This window comes from Heloderma suspectum, chromosome 5 (assembly GCF_057233095.1).
Source record: "Heloderma suspectum isolate Gila_16-S chromosome 5, 16-S_ref, whole genome shotgun sequence".
Taxonomy (NCBI): Eukaryota; Metazoa; Chordata; class Lepidosauria; order Squamata; family Helodermatidae; genus Heloderma; species Heloderma suspectum.
Genome location: NC_139462.1, coordinates 235616769 through 235634608, shown reverse-complemented (window position 1 = coordinate 235634608; position 17840 = coordinate 235616769). Strand labels below are relative to the sequence as shown.

Genomic DNA, 17840 nt, shown 5'->3' with positions numbered 1-17840 from the left:
TAAATCTACAAGGTCCAGGACACACAGAGAGAAAAATCACCTTCCCATTTCAAGGAACAAGTTGTGCGACTGCTGAGCTGTGAAGGCACTGGAAAGTGTGCACTGGGTGTGTGTGGGAGGGAGGGAGGGAGGGAGGGAGGGAGGGAGGGAGGGAGGGAGGGAGGGAGGGAGGGCGGGCGAGCTTGTGGGCCGTTCAGAACAAGTTCTGCTTGAGTCCACTTGGGGGGATGTTGAAGGGAGAGCAGGGACTCCTAACAGTGGGATGCAGGCAGACAACACCCCTGAGCAGTGGTCCAGCTCCTCTGTGTACAGTTCCACCCACCCACTCCTTTGGTCGCCCTGCAAGCGAGACTGGTGTTGGCCTTGGGCGTAATCTGAAGCTGCCTGGGTGCTCCAGGGGCAGGGGAGTGGTGCTGGACAAGCGCCTCATACCGCCACCGCTGGACCAAAGATTTGATGAAATGCCCCTATTATGATCCAGGCGGGATCCACAGAGCGGAGCAAGCGACACCTGATCCCCTCCAGCCTCAGAGAGTCCCGTTGTTGTTGCTGTTCATAATCTCGATATTCAGCCTCCCTAAGGCAAGCCTGGGGCAGGAGGCATGGGACAAGTCCTGGGGCTCAGAAATGGGTAACAAGCAGACCATCTTCACTCCGGAACAGCTGGATGCATATCAGGTAGGAAAAGAGATTTCATCACCTGCATTATTTGTGCAGACAACTGGACAATGCTAATGCAGGGCAGACTGTGGAAGACAGCTGCTACTTCTTAGCTCAAGTGTGCAAAGGAGCCCATGAGGGTGTGAAATGGGGAGAGACTGCAAATGCCATGTGTGAAAGCAGCCCTGGGGGAGACGATGACGGTGCAGTGACCATGGCCGAGTCAGAGCAATGACCTGCTGCCTTTTTGTAGATTCAAGGAGCTTATTGTGTCCCTTTCTGGTAAGTCCAGCAGTGGGACAGTTTGCCTCGGCAGTTGGGGGGCATCTACAGCACTGGGGGGTGGGGCAAGGAACCAACAGTTCCCATTAGAGAATCAGAAATTACGCCAGGGTGGGGGGTCTTCTCCATTTACATCCTCTCCAGTGCTGGATTTTGTATTTCTTTTGCCTTTCAGGATACAACATTTTTCACAAGGAAAGAAATTCTGAGGTGAGAAAACTACAAACATGTAAGATCCAAATGCTTATATCAGGAATATGAGTTTTTAAAAGATTAGGGATGGAAGAAGCACAGCTTCTACCCTTTTCCATGCTGAGGGAAATGGAGCTTGGTGCTCTGGCTTTTTAGAGATGCCGAACACATATTGGATCAAATGTGTTTAGCCATATGTGCTCTTTAACTTGGGCTCTCTTCACACGGAGTTTTTATCCTGCTATTGAGATGGCTCTGTCACAGAAGTTTGCAGGCTCTCTAGATGATGCCATTAACCTCCAGGGCGTCTCCTGCCATTTTCCCCAGCCTATCCTGTATTTTCCGCAAACGCAAAAAAAGAGGTATTTTTTCCATCCCATGGAACAGGAGTGCCATGACCTCCCCATGAAAATCGCCAGTAGTGGGAGAAACTGCTGTGTCTGCCAGCTGTGTGCGTTTGTTTTAGAATGGAATGGAATGGAATGGAATGGAATAGAATAGAATAGAATAGAATAGAATAGAATAGAATAGAATAGAATAGAATAGAATAGAATAGAAGTAGGGTTGGAAGGGGGCCTACAAGGCTATCGAGTCCAACCCCCTGCTCAATGCAGGAATCCAAGTCAGAGAATCCCTGACAGATGGCTGTCCAGCCTCGTCTTGAACGCCTCCAGTGTGGGAGAGCCCACCACCTCCCTAGGGAATTGGTTTCATTGTCGTATTGCTCTTACAGTCAGGAAGTTTTTCCTGATGTTCAGCTGGAATCTGGCTTCCTGTAACTTGAGCCCGTTCTTCCGTGTCCTGCACTCTGGGATGATCGAGAAGAGATCCTAGCCTTCCTCTCTGTGACAACCTTTCAAGTACTTGAAGAGCATTATCATATCTCCCCTCAGTCTTCTCTTCTCAAGGCTAAACATGCCCATTTCTTTCAGTCTCTCCTCATAGGGCTTTGTTTCCAGTCCCCTGATCATCTTTGTTGCCCTCCTCTGAACCCTCTCCAGTTTGTCTGCATCCTTCTTAAAGTGCGGTGCCCAAAACTGGACACAGTACTCCAGATGAGGCCCAACCAGTGCTGAGTAGAGGGGAACTAGGACTTCCCGGGATTTGGAAGCTATACTTCTATGAATGCAGCCCAAAATAGCATTGGCCTTTTTTGCAGCCACATCACCTTGTTCGCTCATATTCAGCTTTTGATTGACAACAATTCCAAGATCCTTCTCGCTTGTAGTGTGGTTGAGCCACGTATCCCCCATCTTGTAACTGTGCATTGGGTTTCTTTTTCCTAGGTGCAGAACTTGGCATTTATCCCTATTAAATGTCATTCTGTTGTTTTCTGCCCAGCGCTCCAGTCTATCCAGATCACTTTGAATTTTGTTTCTGTCTTCCAAAGTATTAGCTATCCCGCCCAATTTTGTGTCATCTGCAAATCTGATCAGCATTCCCTGCACCTCCGCCTCCAAGTCATTAATACAAATGTTGCGGAGCACTGGGCCCAGGACTGAGCCCTGCGGTACCCCAAGTTTTCCGTTGTTGGGGGTGTGATCAGGATGAGGAAGGCATTGAGGATGGGCTGCAGGGCATGTTGCACTCAAGAGATCCTGAGCTGGATTGTACGGAAGGAGACCAAGCAGATTTGACAGGTGCAAGGGTAAGAATTGCCCGCCAATTGTGCTTGTTCCCTTCCTTGCATGGAGGGGAGGGTGCATGGTTGGAGGGTGACTCCTGCCTCTGCTCAAGTTTTTTTTAAGTGTGGTTTTTTAAAGTGTGGTTCCAGATGAGGTTTCTATCATGTAGTCCTTGCTCATGGAATTTTACTAGTGGTCCAGATGACGTTTTCCACTTGTAACCCTCCCATGCAGGTTCTTCCCTCTCTTTTCTTTCCACACACACACACACTGTTAAGGCGTAAGAGATGGAATTGTTGCACACTATCTGATTGGTAGCACTAGGAGCTGCCCATCTGGAAGCACCCTAGACTCCTTCCATAAAGGAGAAGGTGAGCCCCATGGCAGGCTGATGTGAGTGACTTGATGAGGGACTACAGATCTTCCAACTTATAATTCATATTTTCCATCTTAGCAAATTATTTCTTTTCTGAATCTTGAGTTTTCCAAGGAAAAAAAAGAAATGAAACCAAAATATTTACAACCATTTTATTGTTGTGTCTTATAGCTCCCCTGACCCATCCCATCCCCCAGCTGAGGAAGTTATGGCTCTGCAGAAATTAAGAGATAATGTGGTCCCAGGCATGGTCTGAAGGCGTATGAGACAGCTACGTTGCTAAAACTAAGCAGGTCTGGGTCTGGCCCGTGCTTGGAGGGGAGACCACATCGGAACTACATGTAGGCACGTTGAGTTCCACGATGGAAGAAAAGTGGGATATAAATGAAATAATAAATAAATAAATAAATAAATAAGTACAGTGGCTAGAGGTTTGGCCTAAGACCTTGGGAGACCTGCATTGAGCAGGGGGTTGGACGTCATGGTCTTGTAGGCCCCTTCCAGCCCTACTATTCTATGACCTGGGTTCAAAACCCCACTCAGCTATGAAGTCAGCTCATCTAAGACTATTGTTATCGTTATTTATTGGATTTCTTAGTCTCCTTCCTCTTTAATTAAAAAAAAAAAAGCAAGGAAAGTCTTAACCTGGTGCAGAAAAGATGAGAATGTTGGCACCAGGTGGGCCTCACTGGAAAGAGCATTGCAATCAGAGAGCCACCACAGAAAAGGCCTAACCACATAGTGTTATTGTGAGGATAAAATGATTGCTGGGGATGCGGGGTGTGTGAGAACACTGTACACTGCTTTGAGCTCCTTGAAGGAAAGGTGGGATATAAATTAATGCATAAATGAATAAGTGAACACCCACCAGAGAGAGCTATGACACAAGACTTGTGGGCTGAGATCTTGGGACAAGATGGGATTGAGAAGGGTCCAGGCCAGGAGAAATGTGCCCTTCCTCTGTAATATGTTGTGTGCTGTATAGCAAGAAAAACAAATGGAGCAAAAGGCTGTAGTTCATGAAACCTAAGTATGGGTATGTTTTCATGTGAGGAATGGAAGCCAAGACCATAATTGTATAATGAATAAGGCATCTATTATTGATAGGGAACCCTTTTGAAACTTCTGCCTCATTGTTCTCTCCCACTTCCCCTGATGACAGCTGTGGACGTCAAAGACTCCTCAGACCCATTGCAGTAACAAGGGGCAAAGAAAGGCAAAAAAGACACACACACACCCTCACTGCCTCCACTTTTGCAAAGTTCTCAGTGCTGCTGCCCTTATTTCTTAGTTAGCTCGTCGAGGATGTGTGGCCCAACTTTCTACATGTGTCTCAAATTGGCTGGCTACACAATAAGGCTTTGGATCCAGATTCAGTCATAATTAGAGCAGATCTGTTCAAATCAATGGGACTTAAGTTGGACATCCTGTTAATTTCAGTGGGTCTACCCTAAGTATGATTAAATCTGGACCTATCCCAAGAATAATACAACAACTTAGTAAAAAACAAACAAACCTGAGCATAATAAAGTAGAAATAAGCAGCAAATTTAAACAAAGGGTTGGATACAGATATAGGCATGCTTAGAGTAGATCTATTGAAAGCAATAGGACTTAATTTTATCACTAACTTGTCCCAGTGATTTCAGTGGGTCTACTCTAAGCATGACTAAATCTGGATCCAACCCAACAACTTTAAAAGGGAAACATAAATTATTAAATACCCTTTAAAGTGGGCAGAGCAAGAAGAGACTTGAGCAGCCTGGTGTTATGCATATTTACTCATATTTAGGTATTCCTAAGGTATCTGGGACTTATTCCCAAGTAAATGTTCATAGGATTCCAGGGAACACTGTTGTGAATGGGTGAGAGGATATATGGAAGGATATTTTTTTTTATAGTTCACAGAACTAGCAAAAAAATCAAAGAAAGCTCAAAACCACAACCAACCCAAAGCAAAGCCAGCAACCCCCTATCTGCAGACACAAACACACATCTGTGCACACACACAGAGTGGTGGCCTTTCAGGAGTCCTTCAGGGCTGCTTCACACTGAGCTTTTATCCTGCTATTGAGATTGCTCACTCATGGAAGTTTGTGGGTCCTTTTCATGATGTTGTTAACTTCCAGGGCACATCCAGAGGTATTTTCTGGTTATTCCGTCTCAAATAGACCCGGAACTAATGAACCATTTTTTAAAATGCTGAATATAACACGATTAAAATAGCCACTAGATGGTGCTGTTTCATTGAGTTCTATGGAACCTTGAAAATTAAAAGCTTCCCCTCTCAGCAACCATGTGGTCGCTGTCTGGGAGCCCACGATAAATGCGGAAAGGCTCCAGAACAGGAGGACTGTGGCGGTTTTCTTTAATGTAAAGGCAGCCTCAGGTAGCCATCCAACCATCTTTTCCCCTTGCTGCATCCTGAGCCTGTCTAACATCTTTGAGATGATAGAAGCATTGACTTGCTTCTAATTTTCCCCTTCAGCCTTTGGGGAGTGGGAAGACACCCTCCTTCGCTCCCACCTGCTTCCTCTGCACAGTAGAGTGCTGAGCCCTCCTTGCTGCCAAAGAAAATTACATTTGGCTGGCAAGCGGAGTTAGGTTAACAAAAGAGCAGCCAAGGATGGCCTCTGCACAGCCAGGCATCCAAGGGTCCCTCCCCTGCTGAGGCTGTGCTGGGGGCCCCAGCTTTCTTGATATCTGAAATCCAGAAAACATCCCCGTCTCATGTCACATCCTGTGTGTTACTCACTGATGTCTGACTGTTGCCAGCCCAGTGATGAGCCCAGGCCACCCCTGGTCCTGAATCAGACAGGTGAGAAAGACACCTTTCCTTTCCTTGCTTGCAGATTGTTTGACAGGTACCGTGACCTGGCCCCTCAGCTGGTCCCGCTCGATTACACCAACAGACCCAGCGTGAAGCTCCCCTATGAACTCATTGGCAGCATGCCGGAGCTAAAGGTACTGGCCAGCAAGCCCCACCGGGGGACAAGCCCCGGCCACATCCTCCCAATCCCCTGGTGCTTCGTATACTAATGGCCCATGGCCAGGAAATCATATGGGTTGGACCCAGACTTAGTTACAAGTTATACACTTATAAATTATAAGTATTTATTATACTTCTAATAAATCGAACTTAGGTTAGTCAAGGCTAACGTATGCCCCATTGATTTCAGTGGGTCTACTGTGGGCTCCTTCACACTGAGCTTTTATCTTGCTATTGAGATTGTTCATGGAAGTTTGTTGGGCCTTTTAAATGATGTTTTTAACCTCCAGGGCATCTCCTGCACAAACGACCTTTATTCCATTTTTAAATCAATCTATTATCTCTGATCTGATAATGAGCTATCAAATCACCCCGCTTGTGTTCCACTTGAGTTCCCTCCATGAAAAAGGAAAAGCTGCAAGAAGAGGAGCTAGACCAATAATACACATGGAAGACTCAGACAAGAGGGAGAAGGAGGGGAAAGGAGTGGGGGAGGAAGCACATGTCAAGGGAGTCCATTGTGATCCTGCAGTTAAAACGGAAGCAGAACACCCCATTTTAAATGTGGGGCTCTAGGCTGGTGTAGAGATGCTGTCTAAGTATGACTAAATTTGGATCCAACCAGCCACCTAGCATCTTGAACACAGAAGCCCATTCCAGAAGCCTCTTCCACGGGGGAGAGTGCGATGGAGTTGCCACAGTTCATGGAAGCCAACAGAAACCTCTTTGCTGAGCCCAGGGATCAGAGCTGATCGCCTTCTCCAGGACAGAGGGCACCCCGTCTCTGCATGGGGCTCGACAGCTGCTCTGCAGGCACCGACCTGCTGCCTTTGGCTTGCGTGGGTTTGCTCATAGGCAGTGGGGGTAGAAAGAGGGTTGCTGGCCCTGCCTTGCAGGGGGAGTTGGACTTGATGGCCTGCTGGCCCTCTCTGGCTGGCTCTGTGCCCAGGCATTGCACAGCCAATACCGAGCCATGCTTCTTGTTAGCCACAACTGGAATTAATTCCAGAGTTTCCTCTATGGGAAGCGGGGGTGTCAGGGTTTCTCTTTTGACCTGGACCCCCTGAGCAACTCCTTAAGGATCTCTTGCCTCCTTAAGAGCCCCACTTCTTTTAAACATCCCTGTCCCAATAATGTAGGGTTTAGGTTGTAGACGTGGGGTGACTGAAACTCTAGACATAGGGTTTAACCACAACAGTTTACTGGTAAATTAAAGCAAGCAAATTACAACTAAAGGTATTTACACGATATAGCTGAGTGATACAAAAGGCATTAAGAGAAACAAAAGTTGCAAAATGCAAGTTCCTTTACCCTATCTGCATTTAGACTTCTCCAGGCTGCTTCTTCCTGCTCCCTCCCCTGATTCTGCTCTTACTGGCTCTCTTTATATACCCTCCTCCCACAGAACCGAAAGTACTGCTTCAAACCTGAAGAAATGGAACTTAACTGGGGAAATGAAAATGAAACTGAACAGGGAAATTAAACTACTCCTTTCAGGGATACCCCCTCCCAACAGAAAAACCCAGGCCTCTAGCCCTGATCTTTTTACCTTCCCTTGCCTCTGTAGGCCTCAAACCTTCACAGGGGGAAATGATACCTTATAAGAGTTTACCAGCCAAGATGGAAAATATTCCATCAGGGTGGTTCTCTTAACCACTGGAGAAAGGGGAGCAAAGAATTCCCTATGTGTACACACCCAAATCAGTTGAACATCCCTCCAGAGATCAACTTGTCAGATGCTATGTTGTCATCCTGTTTCCCGCCTCCCAGCTGAACAGAGCAGAGCAGAGCAAGCTCCTCCAGCTGGTCCAGGGACTACAGAAGCAAGCAAGCTTCCAGAGAGCGAGCGACCAGAGCGAGTGAACAGGGGGAGCAAACAGGAGTTGGCCAGGGGAGTTCGGCAGGGGAGGTCAAGGGGGAGGCCCCTAACATTTTTTTCCATTTTTATTTTATTTTATTTTTTAACTAACGTTTTTCCATTTATTTGTCTTGAAACACACACTTCCACACCAGTGGGACTCTGCTTTTAACTTCTACTGAGTAGAGGAACAGGCACAGGCTAGTCTAGAACAATCACAAAGCTAGACACAAAAAAGGAAAAGAGGCTATGGAAGGACAAGACTCTCCAGTGGTGGTGACCTGCAAGGTGTGTGCAATGTTTGTTTTCTTGCCTGAGAACAACATGGCCTACACCTGCAACAAGTGCAAGTTGATCACGCTGCTGGAAGAAAAAGTAAATGGACTGGAGCGGCGACTGTCGACCCTCCGGGGAATAAGAGAACACGAAGAGTTCTTGGACAGAATGGGGGAACTACAGCAGCAAAGGGAAGACCAGAAGCTTGAAGAGCAACAGCAAGATGAGGCAGTGGGAAATGCTGAGGTGAAGAAATATGGAGTAGAAGATACTCCTTGGAAAAGGGTGACAGTTAGGAGAAGAAGAACTAGACGCCACTCTGCACCAGTGGAAGCAGTGGAGCTGTGGAACCGATTCCACGTACTTGCGGATGAGACTGGAGGACAGCCTGCAGAGGAAGAATCACAGGGGAACCTGCATGAGAATGAGCAAGAGGCTGAAGGTCAGTCAAACAGAGGCGATGAAACCCAGGCCTACAACAACAAGAAGAGAAGAGTGGTAGTAGTGGGAGACTCCTTGCTGCATGGGATCGAGACCCAAGTATGTCACGAAGTCCCGTGGACTTGCCAGGTATGTTGTCTCCCGGGAGAACGAATTAGAGACGTGACTGAAAGGTTGCCTGCACTCATAAAGCCCACTGACAGGGATCCCTTTCTTCTCATCCATGTGGGAACAAATGATACCGCCAAGCGGAGCTACGAAGAGATCACGTCAGACTTTGAAGCTCTGGGAAGGAAACTCAAGAACTTTGGGGCCCAGATAGTTTTCTCATCCATCCTTCCAGTAGTTAGAAGAGGGATAGAAAGGGAACGGAAAATACTCCGGGTGAATGACTGGCTACGAAGGTGGTGCCGACGAGAGAGATTTGGATTCTGGGACCACGGGCTATACTTCCGGGAAGATGGGCTGTTGGCTAGGGATGGGTTGCACCTCACAAAGGCTGGGAAGAATATGTTTGGCCACAGCATGAAGAACTTCATCAGGAGGGCTTTAAACTGAATCCTACGGGGAAGGGAGATGTAATGTTGGGGGTAACAATGGACATAGGTGCATGAACTGTAATGGAGAGAACAGCTCTGATAGCGCCCAATAATAGTCTTCAGACACATGTAGGAAGAAAGCCAGACTATGAAGCACATGGTCTTCGATGTCTACATACTAATGCCCAGAGTATGGGAAACAAACAGAACGAACTTGAACTCTTAATACAAGAGGTAAATTATGACCTGATAGGTATAACTGAGACTTGGTGGGATGACTCTCATGACTGGAATACAGCAACTGAAGGATATAACTTGTTCAAAAAGAACAGGAGGAACAGAAAGGGAGGTGGGATTGCACTGTATGTGAAAAATACATATCTCTGCACAGAAATACAGGAGGAGGAGCTTGGTAGCCCCATCGAGAGCATCTGGATCAAAATAAATGGAGCAAAAAATAAAAGCAACCTGGTGGTCGGAGTCTACTACCGGCCACCCAATCAAGGAGAAGACGAGGATGAAACTTTTGAACAGCCACTAGCCAATGTTTTAAGGAAGCATGATGTAGTAGTAATGGGGGACTTCAATTTCCCCAGTATTTGTTGGGAGACAAATTCTGCAAAACAGGGCCCCTCCAGGAAATTCCTGACTTGTGTGGCGGATAACTTCCTCCTACAGTAAGTAGAGGAAGGAACTAGAGGATTGGCTATCCTTGACTTGATCCTAACCAACAGAGATGACTTAGTGGATAAAGTAGCAGTTACAGGAACTCTGGGGGAAAGCGACCATGTTGCACTTGAGTTCTTGGTTCTAAGGGAAGCAAAAGCCGAGTGTAGTCAAACGCGTACCCTGGATTTTAGGAAAGCTGATTTTCATAAACTCAGAACAATGATCAGTAAGGTCCCATGGCAAGCCATGCTAGCGAGAAAAGGAGTCCAAGATGGGTGGGAGCTTTTAAAAAAGGAAATTCTCTAGGCACAATCACAAGCAATTCCAACAAGAAGAAAAGGTGGAAGACAACAGAAGAAGCCAATGTGGCTTCACAAAAAGCTTAGGGATGACCGGAAAACAAAAAAGGACACATATAGGAAGTGGAAAGAAGGCCAAGTAACAAAGGAAGAGTACAGGCAGATAGCACAGAATTGCAGGGATGGCGTCAGGAAGGTAAAGCTGAGAATGAGCTGAGGTTAGCGAGGGATGCTAAAACCAACAAAAAGGCTTTCTTCAGCTACATGCATAGTAAACGGCAGAGGAAAGAAATGGTTGTTCAGCTATTAAATAAGGATAGCAAAATGATAACAGATGACAAAGAAAAGGCAGAGGTGCTCAATTCCTACTTTGGCTCAGTCTTCTCCCAAAAGAGGGTCTATGTCCCCTCTGGCAAAGGCGAAATGCAGGCTGAAGGGGCAGGATTGCAGCTTGAGATCAATAGGTATATGGTCAAGGAACACCTAATTACTTGGAATGAGTTCAAATCTGCAGGGCCAGATGAACTGCATCCTAGAGTCATAAAGGAACTGGCAGAAGAACTCTCAGAACTGCTGTCTATTCTCTTTGAGAAATCATGGAGGACGGGGGAAGTGCCAGATGACTGGAGGAGGGCTAATGTTGTCCCTATCTTCAAAAAGGGTAAAAAGGAGGAGCCTGGGAACTACAGACCAGTCAGTCTGACATCAATCCCAGGGAAAATTCTGGAGCAGATGATAAAGCAATCCATCTGGAAGCACCTTGAAAACAATGCCGTGATTACTCAAAAAATTCCAAGATCCTTCTCGCTTGTAGTGTTGTTGAACCATGTATCCAGCTTGTGATCGAATTGTTGTCGATCACAAGCTGAATATGAGCCAACAATGTGATGTGGCTGCAAAAAAGGCCAATGCTCTTTTAGGCTGCATTCATAGAAGCACAGCTTCCAAATCCCGGGAAGTACTAGTTCCCCTCTACTCAGCACTGGTTAGGCCTCATCTGCAGTACTGTGTCCAGTTCTGGGCACCACATTTTAAGAAGGATGCAGACAAACTGGAGAGGGTTCAGAGGAAGGCAGCCAAGATGATCAGGGGACTGGAAACAAAGCCCTATGAAGAGAGACTGAAAGAACTGGTCATGTTTAGCCTTGAGAAGAAAAGACTGAGGGGAGATAGGATAGTGCTCTTCAAGTACTTGAAAGGTTGTCACAGAGAGGAAGGCCAGCATCTCTTCTTGATCATCCCAGAGTGCAGGACACGGAATAATGGGCTCAAGTGACAGGAAGCCAGATTCCGGCTGAACATCAGGAAAACCTTCCTGACTGTTAGAGCAATATGACAATGGAACCAATTCCCTAGGGAGGTGGTGGGCTCTCCCACACTGGAGGCATTCAAGACGAGGCTGGACAGCCATCTGTCAGGGATTCTCTGACCTGGATTCCTGCATTGAGCAGGGGGTTGGACTCAATGGCCTTGTAGGCCCTTTCCAACCCTACTATTCTATGATTCTATGAAGCAGCTCGGAGGTGTGAAGTGTTGCCATCGGCTGGCCAGGCCAGTGGAGACACTGATTTTTCTAATGCTCAGTGGGTTACCAAAAACCGCCCAGAGAGCTTCGGAACCGCCCAGAGAGCTTCGGCTATTTGACGGTATAGAAATGAAATAAATAAATAAAATAAATAAAGTGGCAGCAATGGTAGAACATTATTCTAATGTGCGCTTGGCCTTTCAGTTTGTCTTGGGAGTCCTTAAGACTCTGCTCCCCGGGACTTGGCTGACTTCTTTGATGTCTCAACATACCAATCAAAGAATGCATTCCTATTGACCCTGTGCCACCTTGGATTCCGAGATTCCAAGACTCCCTTTAAATGCACAATTCTGTCCAAATCAAAGGTCCCAATCAAGGGAAATTGGAAGGGTCAAGTTCTATTTGTCCAAAACTTGCAAGTCTTAAGTCTGTACTTCCTGTACATGTACACTGAAGGCATCCCTTTGGGGGCTATGGAATTTCTTTGGAAGAATCCGACCCCGTCCTTAATTCATACAGGAGCACACAGGAAAACAATCAGGAGGTCTCCACAGGTTGCGAGAAATGAAAGGCACTGCCAAATTCCAAGGTACAGAGACCGATTCTCACTGAATTGGAGGCACAATTAGTCACTTGTGGTCAAAGGAGCTCATACCATGGCAGGGAGTGAAGGAAAGTTCGGGTCACTCACTGCAATCTCTGTTCATTCAGGAATGATTTATTCAGGAGGTCCGTGCCTTGTCGGCCAGCTCATACCATGGAGGGAAGAAGGAAAACTCGCTCACACAACGCTCCGGTGACTATAATTTGCCCTGTTCCTTTTTACCTCAATTCATACCAGGCAACTCTTGTTCTACTCTTTTCCTCAATTCATACAAGGCAACTCCCATTCACCTGATGCCATATCCCATGGACCTCTGTAACCCCACCCCACCCAACAAACAAAAACTTACCAAGTGCTTAAATTACTGACTCTCTTTAATGGTGGTATCCTGTTAGCCAAGGCAGAATCGTTCCATGGACAGCCTCACACTGAGTCCCAGACTTCGAGATTTCAAAAGATCTCTTACCTTGGTGTGTGCTTCTGGGATGTTCAGTGAATGGCAGTCCAAATTGGTTCGATTCTCCTCAGCATTTGGGATCTGAGTCGTGGCACCAAATAGTTATGGAAATATCCAAGGCAGGTTAGGTTGAACAGTCAGAAATTTATTAAAGCACATCACGGCCGTGGGAGAGACAGACGAAACTGTCTCTCTCCCCTAAAAAGAAAACAGGATGCATTTATACAGACTGAAAGTTGGAGAACAAAGAAAAACACACTATGCATGCTCAGAAACCAATTAGTATTTATAGAATCATAGAATAGTAGGGTTGGAAGGGGCCTATAACACCATCGAAAATGTAACCTAAAAGCCATTGTACGTGTCTTAAGCAGCACGTAGTACTGTAAGAGCTGCGCATGCCTGGAATGAGCAGACAGTAACCCAAAGATAAGGTTGCTAAGCAAACCGCTGGCAACCCATCAAAAGTAACACGCTGGCTGAGGAATGCAGGCTAAGTGATAAAACTGTAGCGCGGGGGTTGCCAGGGGTCGACTCTGCTTTTGAGCGTGAGCTCCTTTGTCGAACGGTTTGCAAACAATAAAATTGAGTTGGACCCAGCCTGCAGTTGACTCTCCTCTTTGGGGCAAATTGGACCAGCCTCCAGGGGGCGAAACTAGCATTTTGTGCAACACTTTCTCATCACTGAATAGACTTTATTATTCTGAAAGTGTTATGCCTCCTGCCTGATCATGGCAATAAACTAATAAGCTGAAGGGTTATAACTACTGAATGCACAAGAAGTGACTGAAAATGAACACAATCTATTTGAGAAGTTTGTTACTGGAGTTGTACAAAATTTCAGCAAGCAAACAAGAAGGATGTTCAGATGTGCCAGCTGCAATTAAAAGATGTGAAATCTAATGGAACAGTAAAGAGTATTGGTTTCCCTTTTTTCCTGTCATTTGGCTGCAGCTGAGGGAGGGAAGACGAGACCACAACACTCAGATGCTCTGTCGGCTCAGCTGAGAAACCAGCTGCCTCTCTTGGCTCCTCCTCACCCCAGACGGTTTCCATTCGGGGGCCCGGGCCCTTTCCTTAAGCTTCTCCATGGCACCTGTGGCAGCAGCACAGCCCCAAGTGCAGGCAGCCTCTGCCACGCCACGGGCCTCTTTTAACCTCTTGTAACGCCTAAAGCCTTTGATTGTGTGGATCACAACAAACTGTGGCAAATTCTGAAAGTGATGGGAATACCAGACCACCTTACCCGTCTCCTGAGAAACCTGTACGAGGGTCAAGAAGCAACAGTAAGAACCAGACATGGAACAACCGATTGGTTCAAAATCGGGAAAGGAGTACGACAAGGCTGCATATTGTCACCCTGCTTATTTAACTTATATGCAGAGTACATCATGAGAAATGCCGGGTTGGATGAATCACAGGTCGGAATTAAGATTGCCGGGAGAATTATCAACAACCTCCGATATGCAGACGATACCACCCTAATGGCAGAAAGCAAAGAGGATCTCAAGAGCCTCTTGTTGAGGGTGAAAGAGGAGAGTGCAAAAGCTGGTTTGAAACTCAACATTAAAAAAACTAAGATCATGGCATCTGGCCCTATCACTTCCTGGCATATAGAAGGGGAAGAAATGGAAGCAGTGACAGATGTTACTTTCTTGGGCTCCAAGATCACCGCAGACGGTGACTGTAGCCATGAAATTAAAAGACGCTTGCTCCTTGGGAGGAAAGCTATGGCAAACCTAGACAGCATAGTAAGAAGCAGAGACATCACCTTGCCGACAAAGGTCCGTCTAATCAAAGCTATGGTTTTCCCAGTAGTAATGTATGGCTGTGAGAGCTGGACTATAAGGAAGGCTGAGCGCCGAAGAATTGATGCTTTCGAACTGTGGTGCTAGAGAAGACTCTTACGAGTCCCCTGGACTGCAAGGAGGTCAAATCAGTCCATCCTAAAGGAAATCAACCCTGAGTGCTCATTGGAAGGACAGATAATGAAGCTGAAGCTCCAATATTTTGGCCACCTAATGCGAAGAGAAAACTCCCTGGAAAAGACCCTGATGCTGGGAAAGACTGAAGGCAAAAGGAGAAGGGGACGGCAGAGGATGAGATGGCTAGATAGCATCACGGATGCAATGAATATGAACTTGAGCACGCTCCGGGAGACAGCGCAGGACAGGAAGGCCTGGCGTGCTATGGTCCATGGGGTCACGAAGAGTCGGACACGACTGAACGACTGAACAACAACAACAACGCCTCTGGTGGTGGCACCACACAAGGGGCTGGCATCTTTTGTCCACCAGGTTGGAGATGACCCTGCTGGGGCTGGGGGCATCATGCGAGCACCAAAACGGATCTTGGGGACTGCCAATATTTCTCGTCCTGCTGCCGCCACAGGTTGGAAGATGAGCTCAGTGCAGGTAGACGCCACCAGTACTTGCGCTTGCACATTTTTAAAAGCTGAGAAAAGCCTCTCAGCTCCAGAGAAAGGTGACCACGGCAGGTGTCGACAGTTCTGCTGCTGCCACCCGTGCCAAGGGAGGCTGCCACAGGCAGGCCGCACTGGATCTTTTGCAGCAACCACCACTGCCACCACCAAGAAAAAAACACATGTCAGTTCCTGGGGGAAACAGTGAGGGGAAGGGGTCCAGCTGCCTAAGAGGAAGAGTGTTCTCTTTGGTCGTCCAGGAGGAGGATGGCTATAGGGCCAAAGGGGGAGTAAGGAACTGGTCTGAAAAGAATCCGCTCTATTGCACTTTCCACCCTGTCTCCTCTCCCAGGACAACCCCTTCCGACAACGGATAGCTGAGGTCTTCTCTGAGGATGGCGAAGGCAACATGGCTTTAGACGACTTCTTGGATATGTTCTCAGTGATGAGTGAAATGGCACCTCGTGACCTGAAGGCTTACTACGCCTTCAAAATCTATGGTGAGTGGTCCTCGGGAGCCCTGGAGCTGGCTGTGGCTGGAGGGGGGGGGGTCCTTTGTGCAGGGAAGTGCTGCGTGCTGCTCCCACAGTCTTCTCAGGCTGATAGTACCAGACAACCTTTCTTTATGGGGCCTCCGAGGACTCTGTCCGCAGCAAGGCAGAGTGCATTACTGAGCTGGAACCAGTGAGGCCTGCAATTCACCTGTGCTGCTGGTGATCACCCAGCAATGGGAAGGGAAGGCAGCTCTCAGGAAAGCATGACAGAGGCTCCATGAAACAGCTGCAAGACAGTAGAATATTCAGTAGGTACAGTTTTTCCAGGCAGCAAGGTCAAGTGATAGGAAAAGCTGCACCTCCTGGATTTCTTCCTGTCCTGAGCGATTAAAGCACAAAGGGGACCCTGGAACCAGCTTGTAGTCAACGGGAGCCTCACTGAAAACTGAATGCTCCGTTGAAGTTTTTCTTTTTTGAGCCAAGCATCCACACATTTGCAGAGGGGCTCTGTGTGTGTGCGCGTGCACATGCATATGCATATGTGCGCGTGCACGTATATGCTTTAAAGCAATGCTGGCATTTCCATAAGCAGTACTCCCCCCAGGGATGCTTCCAGGGATCAGCACTGCCACTAGGCAGAGTGAGGCCAGTGCCCCAGGCAGCAGATGCTATGGGTGGGGAGGTGTTGCAAGGCTGCCTGGCACCTCCAACGCTATCCTGCTGCCCTCAGGTGCATCGGGGTGCTGACCCATCACCAGTGCTGAACTAAGACTCAGTTGCCAGACCAGTGGACCTCTGCACATGGAATGTGGGCAGGGGAGCATCACAGCCTTTGCCTCAGGCAGCCAGATGTCTTGGGCCAGCCCCATCTATGGGTTTGGATGCCCATGCAGGCCAAAGGGAGACATGCTGGGCAAGCTTGCACTGGACTCACAGAGCGAGAAGCTTAGAGCCGATGGGGGGATGCTCTCCCCTCTGCCAACTCTGAGAGTTCCAAGTGCTCCTTTCAGCAGACTTTAACAACGATGACTATATCTGCAAATCTGATTTGGAGAAGACTGTCAACAAACTGACCCGCAAAGAACTGACTCCAGAGGAAGTGTGTCTGGTGTGTAACAAGGTGATTGACGAGGCTGACTTGGACAATGATGGCAAGCTGTCCTTTGAAGATTTCCAGCACATGATCGTGCGAGCACCCGACTTCCTCAGGTAATAGAACCCGTCCTGTACTAGTCTTGTGGAGGCCTTTATCACAAGTCAGACAGTGCCAGGAAAATCACACAAGATGAGAACACTCCGAGGGTGCCCATGAGACTAGCCCCGTCTCACCCCACATGGGCCAGGGAAGCAGACAGCTCATGAAAAATAGTTGCTGTGGGCCCCTGAAACAGCCTTAGCTATTCCACTGAGCACAACCTGTGCCTCCTTCTCTTCTCAGGACGCACAGATACAGCCCTAATCACACAGCCTGCAATGACTACTGTCTTGTTCTATCAGCAAAAGCAGCAGCATTTTTCCTGAGCTAAAACAAGTTGGGAGTCTCTCTGAACAATCATGAGACTGAGGCCTAGAATTTAGCTTCAGCCTGATGTTTTGTCTTTGACAGCCTCCTTGTACTTATTACCGAATGCTTTTCTGACCATGGGCCACAAATGCTTAAGTATTATTGCAATTTTTTAACAGCACTTTTCATATTAGAATCTGACCCAAAAACCCCACAGACCGTCCAGGAGATGGAAGTCCCTGCATATCATGCCTAACCCTACTCCTTCCCGTGCTGGGATTGAAGCCGGAGCAGATGCTGCCTGGAGCCCCACCCCGAATTCCACGCAGCTGGAGGCATCATTCATTGCAAAGGAGAAATAAATGCTCTCCCAGGCTCTGAAGGGGATGGGGGCAAGCAAAACATATTTTGGGTCTTGTTGTAAAATGATTAGACATGGGAATAAACTTGGTAGAACAATATATTTTTTCTAACTTGATACAACAATGCATCTTCATTTGTATTTATTTTTTGTTGAAGATAAAGAACTCTTATCTGAAGAATAGACAGGAGGAAAGCCTTTAATTGTAGCTATTGGGTGGTTCAGAGAATTCTAAGCACTGGACATACATTTTAAAAACTCCTTTTGC

The 17840-nt window shown here is 47.3% G+C and overlaps 1 protein-coding gene across 1 annotated transcript; it reads left to right on the top strand.

Moving 5' to 3' along the window:
* Nucleotides 1-627: 627 nt before the first annotated feature.
* Nucleotides 628-17412, top strand: CIB3 (calcium and integrin binding family member 3). The gene is made up of 6 exons (XM_084859739.1): nucleotides 628-678; nucleotides 1118-1152; nucleotides 5987-6098; nucleotides 15566-15713; nucleotides 16721-16916; nucleotides 17391-17412. Exons 1-6 carry the CDS (start codon nucleotides 628-630, stop codon nucleotides 17410-17412), a joined length of 564 nt encoding a protein of 187 aa, XP_084715865.1.
* The last annotated feature ends 428 nt before the right edge of the window (nucleotides 17413-17840 follow it).